This window comes from Haliaeetus leucocephalus, unplaced genomic scaffold, assembly GCF_000737465.1.
Source record: "Haliaeetus leucocephalus isolate CR32 unplaced genomic scaffold, Haliaeetus_leucocephalus-4.0 Scaffold536, whole genome shotgun sequence".
Taxonomy (NCBI): Eukaryota; Metazoa; Chordata; class Aves; order Accipitriformes; family Accipitridae; genus Haliaeetus; species Haliaeetus leucocephalus.
In genome coordinates, this window is record NW_010972972.1 from 5,689,827 (window position 1) to 5,700,170 (window position 10,344).

General features: G+C 51.2%; 1 protein-coding gene across 1 annotated transcript; it reads left to right on the forward strand.

Annotated features, from left to right (window-relative positions):
• The first annotated feature begins 4,217 nt into the window (after positions 1 to 4,217).
• On the forward strand, positions 4,218 to 6,613 carry SERPINH1 (serpin peptidase inhibitor, clade H (heat shock protein 47), member 1, (collagen binding protein 1)). Its single transcript, XM_010576629.1, has 4 exons — positions 4,218 to 4,835; positions 5,019 to 5,117; positions 5,532 to 5,764; positions 5,944 to 6,613. The coding sequence occupies exons 1-4, from the start codon at positions 4,253 to 4,255 to the stop codon at positions 6,244 to 6,246; spliced, it is 1,218 nt and encodes a 405-aa protein (XP_010574931.1). The 5' UTR covers positions 4,218 to 4,252; the 3' UTR covers positions 6,247 to 6,613.
• The last annotated feature ends 3,731 nt before the right edge of the window (positions 6,614 to 10,344 follow it).

Genomic DNA, 10,344 nt, shown 5'->3' on the forward strand with positions numbered 1-10,344 from the left:
GCAACAAGAGGCAGCAACCTGCGAAGACTCCTGTCTTCCGAGGGAAGCAGAGAAACTTGCAGAGCCAAAACCGGGGGGGGGGGAAATGAAATTATATGGTGATTAGAAGCAAGGGCAGACATAGACATCAGTTAAACAACACAGTGATGCAGCATCCTTCTGCTAATGGGGCAACCACCAATGAGGATGGTGCTTAGTTACGGGGTGGTACCTAGCACATCACTATATCCCAGTTTGCCATTAAAAAAAAATCCCATGCCTGCTTAAAATGTGACAGGGTTGAAACCGAGTGGTGCTCAATACTTGTGACTCAGCGCAGAAACTTCTCTACAGCACATACTTTGCTGCAAGCGCTGTCAGCCAGGCAGCCTGGCACAGGGCGGCATGAGCGTTTAACTCCTTCGACATTACTTTGGGGCTGCGGATATTTGCAGCCATAATGCCTTTCTAAACTGCCTAAGTTTGCCAGACATGAGGATTTTGCCACGGTGTTACACTACAATGAAGAACAGACCCCAACCGACCTGCTGCTCTCACGCCTAGGGTGCAGGGGAGGTTTGGAAGTATGGAAGATGTGCTGTTCACCACTTCAGCATCCCAGCTGTGGGGGGAAAAGAGGGGGTGTTAGTATAGAGGGGGGGGAGATGGATGGAAAACCAGTCTCTGTGGGATACAGCAATATGAGGAAGCTCTCCCACTGCCTGGAACTTGGCCATCAGGTCCCCGCAAAGCAAATACAGGTCCTCTTGGGTATCACCGAACTGGGGGGCATTTAAGAACATAGAATCATAGAACATGGGCAGGGACACCTTCCACTAGACCTGGTTGCTCAAAGCCCCATCCAACCTGGCCTTGAACACTGCCAGGGATGGGGCAGCCACAACCTCTCTGGGCAACCTGTGCTAGTGCCTCACCACCCTCACAGTAAAGAATTTCTTCCCAATATCTAATCTAAACCTGCCCTATTTCAGTTTAAAGCCATTACCCTTTGTCCTATCACTACATGCCCTTGTAAAAAGTCCTTCTCCAGCTTTCTTCTAGGCCTCCTTGAGGTGCTGGAAAGGCAAGACGTGGCCTGAACCAGGTGCAGATGTTAAAAACTCCTGCCTGAAACCCTTTCCAACACCCCTAACTTCAGGGAGGGTGACCCCCCGGAAAAAAAAAAAAGAAAGAAAGAAATCACCCGCCTCACGCACCAACAACCACCCAGCCCCAGGAGGTGCCGGGGCGGTAATAAGAAGGTCCAGAGCCCCGTAAAAATGCAAAAAGCCCCGGTTGGGCTTAGGAAAGCCCCCCCCCCGAGCCCTCCTGCAAGGCCTGGCGGCAGAAGGAGGGACCACGCGTGTCCCCCCCCCCGGCCCCGCCGGACCCCCCCTCCGCTCTGCAGCAGCGGGGCCGGGCGCTCCCTGCTATTGGCGAGAGGCAGGGAGAGCTTCATCGGATCCTCCCCTTCCTCTCCCTCCCCAGGAGTTTTTTTTGCGAGGTTTTTCCCAACTTTCCAGAAGTTTCTCCCCGGCCCCTTATATACCCCCTCCGCCGGACCGTGAGGTGCACAGGGGAGCCGAGCAAAGCAGCACCCCAGCCCCGCAGGTAAAAAAAAAATAAAATAAAATATAAAAATAAAGGGGTGGTGGGAGGGGGAAACGGGGGCAGCCCGGGTTCGCAGGAGCGCTGCCAGGCAGGGATGTGGCCAAGCTGAGATTGCAGCGGGCTGCGTGTTGGTTTGGGGGGGTCCCTGCGTGTTCGTGGCTGACCCCACGGGGCAGGGAAGGCGGGGGGGGGGGGGGATATTGCATGGGGAAAAGGCGGTTGCGTTGGGGTGGGTTGAAGTGGGGTCGGGTACAGGCTGCCCCACAAGCCGGCTGTGTTTTTTGAGAAAAGACTTTAAAAGATCCGCCCCCCCCCCGCCTTGCAGTGAAGCCGCACCCTGGTTTTACACCCAGGAGAAACTTTAAGGGGGTGAAGAAAGAAAAGAGCGGGGGGGGGATAAGGGAAGCACCAACTTGGTCCAAGTGGTCCTGGAGCAGCCCTGGTTGGAGAAAAAAGCCTCCAGCCCCGGCTGCTGCCCAGCCTGGGAGCCTGCGGGACCCTGGGCACCAGCCCAGCGCAGGAGGGGGGGGTCTCACTACAGGCTCCCCCCGACAAGACTGACTAACCCTGTCCTTCTGCCTGCCTTAACAAAGTGTCACGTCCCTCTGCTGACGTGGAAAATAGCCTTTTGCTTGCATGCCTCCGTCCCGGGGCTTTGTCTCGGTCCTGGGAGAAATACAGTCCTCGAAGGGGTGCGTGCCTCTGGCTGGCTGTCGTGGGCGATGGGACCTCCAAATCCTGCCAGGAGAGCGGGTCCTCAGCGGCCCCGCGGAGGTCTGCGGAATGCCACGTTGGCACAGGGCGTCCCCTTGCAGGGCTGGGCCGTACAAACGCCGGAGAGGATGTTATCGGCTGCACATTCCCCTACATTCCCTCTATTTTCACCCTGGGTTATGAATTCACCGGTAATCTCAGCCCTACTCCAAGGATGGGCAAAATTTCTCTGTCTCGCCGCCGCAGGCTGCGTCACTCGTCGCAGCCCAGGGCACCCAGACAAATTTCTCACCAGTCTCTGAAGTAATGAACTTTTTTTAAGCTGAGGATGTAAGAGGTGTGGGCTGCCCGTTGCTCGCAAGAGAATTACTCCATGTATCTGTTTTCTTTCAGAATGAAAAAGGCAAACGTTGACCTCACTATGAAACAGTTTCAAGGTATCTTTAGAAATAAAAGGGAAGAAAAAAACCAAAAGAAAACCCCTCAAATTTTAAATGCTTGCCACACCCGATGCTGTCTGCACCTTAAAAGTGCATCAAGGGCAGTTTTGAGCCCGTTGCACAAGTCTGTGCTCTTAGGTAGCCAGGATGGCTCTTCCCTTCAACGGAAGGCTTGCTCCCAAAGGCATTTTAGGATACAAGCTGCCTCCCTCTCTGAGGCTACGTAATTCCCAGTCTGGCAAAGGGTCCCTAGTGCAACTGCGCACTCTCTTCGCTTCGGGCTATGTGCGTGTTTCCTTCCATATGTAATCCCAGCGGGCCCTTCGCTTCCTCCTCTGTTGGCTTTAACCCTGAAGCTGCCCCGTTGCAGCCCCTTCTTGTCGCCGCATGCGAGAAGCAGCCTCTGAGGCTGGCCAGGAGCAGGGTGGGAGGAGAGGACCAAGGAACAGAACTTCACGGTAGCCTTAGGCGTGATGCAGCTTGTCGAGGAAAAGCTCGCCCAAAAGCTCGCTTTGTGCATGAGGGTGGAATTTAAGCCCTGAGGATCTGCCGTCAGGAAGGTTTGCTGTGAGCAGCGTGAAGTCGGGAGGGAGGGAAGGTCCGGGGACAGGTTACAGCCTCCGAGGCAGGCGGGATGAGCTCCGAAGAGCTTTCAGGCACGGCATTTAGGACTGGTCAGTCTGCAGATTTATCAAAGCTAGTAGCTCAGAGCCCTCGCTGGGGATGGGTGCACCTACGTTGTAAAGAGATGCATCTACCTAATGCACGAACGTATTGGGAGGGGGCTCTGCTCGGGGAAAGGAGGGGTCCACCACCTTCCTCTGCCCCGGTATCTCCCTGGTAGGGCTGTACAGACAAAACTTAAGTCGGACAAAGCTGACCAGACAGTGCTGGATCTTCTCAAGGGGCCCCTCTGACTTAGCTTGGTGGAAGCTCCTGTGCTCCATCTAGTGTCTAGAAAGCCGAGCATTTGGGTACCGAGCTGGGGTCCCCAGAGAGGACGATCCCTGTCGTACACTGACCCCAGTAGCCCTAGATCGACAGGCAGCACTGTGCTACATGGCCCTTGGGCAACAGAAACATCCTACTTTTAGCTTTTCCCCACCACGGCAGAGGTTTGACCTGCTACTCTGGGGACAGAAATATCTGTTGCTTCCATTCCCTGGCCCCTCCTTAAGTCATTTACTGTACGTGAACATACGGTAATATAGTAAAATTGCTTAAAAAGGAAGCATTCATTCGAAATGCACAGGCTCTGCGTGCCAGAGTGCAGCCTGGACTCTTGAAGATTAACTGTTGCTCAGGGGAAAGCCCAGTGTGGACTTGGGATCACTGCACCCCAAGCGAAGCATTGATGCAGATGCTCTGGCTATCACTGGAGCCTAGGAGTGGGTTTCACTGGAAGAGCCCCCGGGGTCTCTGAATGCTCCAGGAAGGGCGTCAATCGTGCTGACGGTGAGCAATTCTTGCCCAGCAGGTCCTCAGAGGTGTTGGGTGCCGCTGAAGCCATGTGGATTACTCTGGTGCTCGCTCTCTGCGGCCTCGCTGCAGCCGTGCCATCGGAGGACAGAAAGCTGAGCGACAAGGCAACAACGCTGGCTGACCGCAGCACAACGCTGGCCTTCAACCTCTACCATGCCATGGCGAAGGACAAGAACATGGAGAACATCCTGCTGTCCCCCGTGGTCGTGGCCTCTTCCCTCGGCCTCGTGTCCCTCGGGGGCAAAGCCACAACCGCCTCCCAAGCCAAGGCAGTGCTCAGCGCGGACAAACTGAATGATGACTACATGCACAGCGGGTTGTCCGAGCTCCTGAACGAGGTCAGCAACAGCACAGCCCGCAACGTCACCTGGAAGATCGGCAACCGCTTGTACGGCCCTGCCTCCATCAACTTCGCCGATGACTTTGTGAAGAACAGCAAGAAACACTACAACTACGAGCACTCCAAGATCAACTTCCGAGACAAGAGGAGCGCCCTGAAATCCATTAACGAGTGGGCAGCCCAGACCACGGATGGGAAACTCCCAGAGGTCACGAAAGATGTTGAGAAAACCGATGGGGCCCTCATTGTCAATGCCATGTTCTTCAAGCGTAAGTTCTACCTTCAGTTCTTGATACAAGTGACCCAAAACCTAGCCTGAGCCAGTACAACAGCCCAAATGGGAAGGTGAACAAACCCTGGGTCCGCTCTTTTTCAGAGCGAGTAGTTAGGAACTGTGCATGAGATTACCACCCATTCCCTTTTCTTACAAGCTGAATTTCTCTCTCCTGCAGCTCACTGGGATGAGAAGTTCCACCATAAGATGGTGGACAACCGTGGCTTCATGGTGACCCGTTCCTACACTGTGGGAGTTCCTATGATGCATCGCACAGGTAAGTTGCAAACCTCCTGCCCCACGTCAAGACCAACCGGAGTTATGCTTGCTGCTGCTCCATTACCCAGTTTTCCACCAACTGCTTCCAAGATTGTTTTGCCTGACGGGCATTAAGTGAGAGAGAACAAAGCAGGGTGCGCTTGTTCTGCTGATTCAATCTCTCTATGAGCCGAGAGAATCCATGTTTCCTATTGGGTGCTTGGCTGTTAGGAATAAATCCTAGCTTATCACGCAAATGAAAGCCGCAGTTTTGAGTTGCTGCCAACTCCAGTAGCGCTGGGCCAGTTCCCAAAACAGCGTTCAGACCCGCTTCCCTTGCTGGTCAGGGAAAGCCCAGGGTGAATTCACAACAAGGCTGTGGGTAGCTTTGCCTCTGCCCCTCATCTTACCATTTCCTGCTTCTGATTTTAAGGTCTCTACAATTACTATGATGATGAGACAGAGAAGCTCCAGGTGGTAGAGATGCCACTTGCTCACAAGCTCTCCAGCATGATCTTTATCATGCCAAACCATGTGGAGCCTCTGGAGAGGATTGAGAAACTGCTGAACAGGGAGCAGCTAAAGGTCTGGGCTGGCAAGATGAAGAAGAGATCAGTGGCCATCTCGCTGCCTAAGGTCGTCCTGGAAGTCAGCCACGACCTTCAGGTAAAGTTGGTCCTTAAGGAAAACACTTGGGCCTTGCAGTTCTTTGGGGTGGGAGAGAAGATAGTGGGAAGATTTTTCTGTGCCTGTAATCCTTTTTCCAGTGGCTAGCCTAACCATGGCTGGAAAGGATTGCACTGTGTCATCTCTGGGAGGGTTGCTGACCTCTTTTCTCCTCCTAGAAACATTTGGCTGATCTGGGCCTGACAGAAGCCATTGACAAAACCAAGGCTGACTTGTCAAAGATCTCTGGCAAGAAAGACCTTTACCTGTCCAACGTCTTCCACGCTGCTGCCCTTGAATGGGACACGGAAGGGAACCCCTACGATGCTGACATCTACGGCCGAGAGGAGATGAGGAACCCCAGGCTCTTCTATGCTGACCACCCCTTCATCTTCATGATCAAGGACAGTAAAACCAACTCCATTCTCTTCATTGGCAGGCTCGTGAGGCCCAAAGGGGACAAGATGCGTGATGAGTTGTAGTTAGGTTTTTTTTTTCCCAGAGCTTTGGTTTGTGTGTTTTTTAGTGGGGGATTTCAAAAAAGGGGAAACACTATTTTGTATCCTTCTCGAACTATGGGTGCTATTCAGACCAGGGTGCATTGTGATGAGAAACCAGCATACACTTTACCTCACCCCAAAATACTTATTGCACAAACCCACCTCCAGAGAGGAACAGGGAAGCTTGGCACAAGAGGGTCACCAGGAGTGGAAGGGAACTGGCATGCACTGTCTCAGCTACTGGCATTCTCAGCTGAGATGTTCAGGCTGATGCCTAGCTCCTCCCTACACTAGAGTTAAGCCTCCTGCTAAGTACCTTGCTGCTACCATCAGCCCTGCAAAGGCACAAGCCCTCCACCCTTCCATCTCAAACGCTTCTGCACATTTAGCTCTGCCACTTACTTTTCTCCCCCTTTGACGCTATGCGGCACCACACCAGAGCTGCTCTGGTCGCTTTGCAGTTGTTCCTTGCTTCTCTCTTCAGCGGTGTATAACAGAGCACGAAGGGCCAATCCTGCAGTCCAGCCCACTCTATGGTCCTGGGAGCAGAGCAGAACCGTGACAGCATGTAAGTACAGAGACTGCGTGGAGTTGTGCCTTTCTGTCCTGCCTAACCCTGCTCTGCATGACCGTTAGATGCTTCAGCTGCAACAGGTCATCAGCTCCTTAGGTAGAACACTCGCTGCAAAGCCAAGCGCAGCTTTGCTCAACACTTCACAGAGAAGTGGCTTAGGGGTGTCAACAGAGAGGCTAAAGAGCAGATGGGCTTCTAGAAAGATAAACCTGAGGTCCCTTCAGCACTCCTGCATGACAGAAATGGCCCTCGGGATCACAAAGGGGGCTTTTGGGCCAACATCTGGAATTAAAGACCCTGTACTAGGCAGAGGGACTCCACTACTCTTGGTGCTTCTGCATCAGCACATAGGGCTGGGAAAGAGACAGTTACCACTGTGAAGGGTCTCCCAATTATTGACTAGGGCTGGTACCCGTCAGCTCCCGTAGCAGGCCAAGGGACTCCTGCGGGCTTCTCACGGGGAGGTGGATCAGGTTCACTTCCACTTTCTTGTTTAAATACAAAGCTTTAGAGCTGCCGTTACCTGACTTCCTAACGACCCTTTTCTGAAGCTCCTCTCCTCCACGATACTTTAGCTCCCTGTTGGCTGACCTGGATAAGGGCGTGCGGAAAAACAAATGTATTTATAGTTATACTCGTATTTATGTCTGATAATTAGTAAGTTTCACAGCCTGCTCCAGCCTAGACTTGGAGGCTAATGCCATCTTCTCTTTAAGGGATATCATCAGGTTAGTACTATTCAAAGAAGTAACCGATATGATCCCATGAGCATTGAAGCATGCGTCAGGTAAGCCTTGCTATGCACTGAGAGACATCGTAAAGCAAGTAATGACAAGATTATTGAAATGGGAGAAATCTGTGCATCACAGTCTAAGCGCCAGTTATTTGAAATCAGTAAGGACAGTCACTGCATTGCTTTTGTTTGTTTTTATTTCCCTGCTAATGTGCTTCATGTCAGGTTGCTACATAGAAGCCCAATACTGCATTTTTTCAGACCATACACAGGACTATTTCCACTTATTTATTAAGTTACAAGTACAAAGTCTCTTATTAGGTGTCTCCTATAGTCAAAAATACAGCAGCTTGACCTGACCATGCCTTCTCCAGGTTTGCAAGGTTACACAATCACAGAAAAGCTCATCTGCCCTAATTCCTATCCAAGCCAGCCGGAATGGGAGATTCTTGTCCTTAAGCCTCTTCCCAGATCATATTCCCAGGTGCTTTCCCCACTGTGTTGGGACGTAGGAGGCAATCCACAAGGATGTACCCAAATGCACAGGACGCCTAAAGCCCAGTGTGTATGCGAAGACACTATCCGCTGAATCAGCACACTGAAACCCACACGCTGTAGCACATTATGGGGGGTGGGTGGGTAAAAGGGGTGGGCAAGGCAAGAACACACTGTGGGATATTGTGAATAATTTGCATCATGTGGATGCAGGCGTCTGATGGCTTTTATTGTCTGTTCTTGTACCACACAAAGACAGTTGTATAATTTTGCAATAAAACTTTTTCAATGAACCTCCGGCAGCCAGTCACTTGCAGGGTTTGGGTAGAGACAAAATACTCTTAAGAGCTTAGGGAGGTTCCTTGCCATCTTTAAATCCAATACACCTCTCTTAATCTGTTAATTATGGACAAAAATTACTTAATACACAACAGATGGGTTCTCATGACATGTCTGTCGCTATTAGCAGGTCAGCTTTTCACTTCACTTTAAAATTTTTCTGAAACTGCAAGTATCCAGCATCTTTAATGCTTCACAGGTAAAGGACCTACTTACTGCCCTGCCCTCCTCTGACATTTAACAGAACAGCAAATGGCTGTTAAAATATGGCAGCGTAGGAAGAAACGGCAAGCTGTTAGCTGCAGGGACCAGCCTTCCTGACCCTACAACTCAAAAGCTTCTCTAGCTGGGATCCAATTGAAGGAAATAGAGGAGGAAAAGGAACTGCAAGAACCTGCACCATCGCTATGGCCATACAGCTAAATATGACTTCCACAGTTGGAAAATCCAGCAGTGTCAGACCCTGCTGGCCCGTGTCCTTCCACTTCTGGGAAGGGATTAACTTTCTGCCACTCAGTCACAAGCAAAAGTAAAGCCACAGACATCTCATCTCCCCTTTTCCCTGAGCCAAAATAGCACGTCTGGGAAGGACAGGCACCCACATCCATGTGGAGCTCCTCACAGACTGAAAAAGCACCAGCTGCTTGCTGGATCACAGTCTTTCACTGCACAAAATTACAGAAGCCATCTCCAGCACTAACCATAGCAGCCCAGGAACACCATCAACCTAGAATAGCAATACTGCAAGTTAAAAGCTTTCCAGAGCTCCTGAGCTCATCCTACCCCCAGCTCATCTTGCAAGCAGCTTTAAATACTCATGTTTTTCATCCTAGGGAAGACAGCACCCTCAAGACACAGGGAACTGAATGAGCCCCCTACCCCTCCTTTAGCAGCTTCTTCTAACAGCTCATGGTGGTGGCATATTCCAACCAATGCATGCTAGAAAGGTATTCGGTTCACATGTACCAACCTTCACCATTTTGGGACAATCACAGAATGGTTTGGGTTGGAAGGGACCTTTCAAGGTCGTCTAGTCCAACCCCCCTGCCATGGGCAGGGACATCTTCAACCAGATCACGTTGTTCAGAGCCCCGTCCAACCTGACCTTGAATGTTTCCAGGAATGGGGCATCAACCACCTCTTTGGGCAACCTGGGCCAGGGTTTCACCAACCTCAGTGTAAAAAAATTTCCTTTTATCTAGTCTGAATCTTTCCTCTTTTAGTTTAAAACCATCACTCCTTGTCCTATCACTACAGGCCCTACTACAAAGTCTGTACCCATCTTTCTTACAAGCCCCTTTAAGTACTGGAGGCCGCAGTAAGGTCTCCCCGGAGCCTTCTCTTCTCCAGGCTGAACAACCCCAACTCTTTCAGCCTGTCCTCATAGCAGAGGTGTTCCAGCCCTCGGATCATTTTGTGGCCTCCTCTGGACCCGCTCCAACAGGTCCATGTCTCTCCTGTGCTGAGGACTCCAGAGCTGGACGCAGAACCGCAGGCAGGGTCTCACCAGAGTGGTAATCCTTGATGTTGTCCTCAACTTCTCACAACATGATGGATCTAGCAAGAAGAGAGGTACAGCAATACCACTCTTAAACACACTGCTTGCACATCTCTTGATCTTACACACAAGCAAACTATAAACACCTCTTGATTCTATCAGTAATTGGCACTGTGAGATTAATAGGCTGATGGACCAGGTTGGAAGGCTTTAAACCAGAAGGAAACTGAGCCACCTACAGGAAAGCCAGCCCTCACTGGAGGACTGCAGGAAAAGTTTCTAGCTGATCATTGTCTATATTGGGACATTTTAAGAATTTAGACACAGTGTGCAAGGCCTTGCACTGTGTGTCACTCTTACATTGCTTCAGGCCTGCCAGCTTTCACACGTTTCCTGCTCCTATAAAGTGGCAAAGCTGGCCTGTCACTTTTTTTATTCCAA

What these genes read in the sequence shown, in the direction of transcription:
- SERPINH1 (XM_010576629.1), top strand. Translation starts at nt 4,253, where the DNA reads ATGTGGATTACTCTGGTGCTCGCTCTCTGCGGCCTCGCTGCAGCCGTG. An exon ending in TCCTATGATGCATCGCACAG is followed by an intron (nt 5,118 to 5,531) that starts GTAAGTTGCAAA and finishes TCTGATTTTAAG; the next exon opens with GTCTCTACAATTACTATGAT. An exon ending in AAGTCAGCCACGACCTTCAG is followed by an intron (nt 5,765 to 5,943) that starts GTAAAGTTGGTC and finishes TTCTCCTCCTAG; the next exon opens with AAACATTTGGCTGATCTGGG.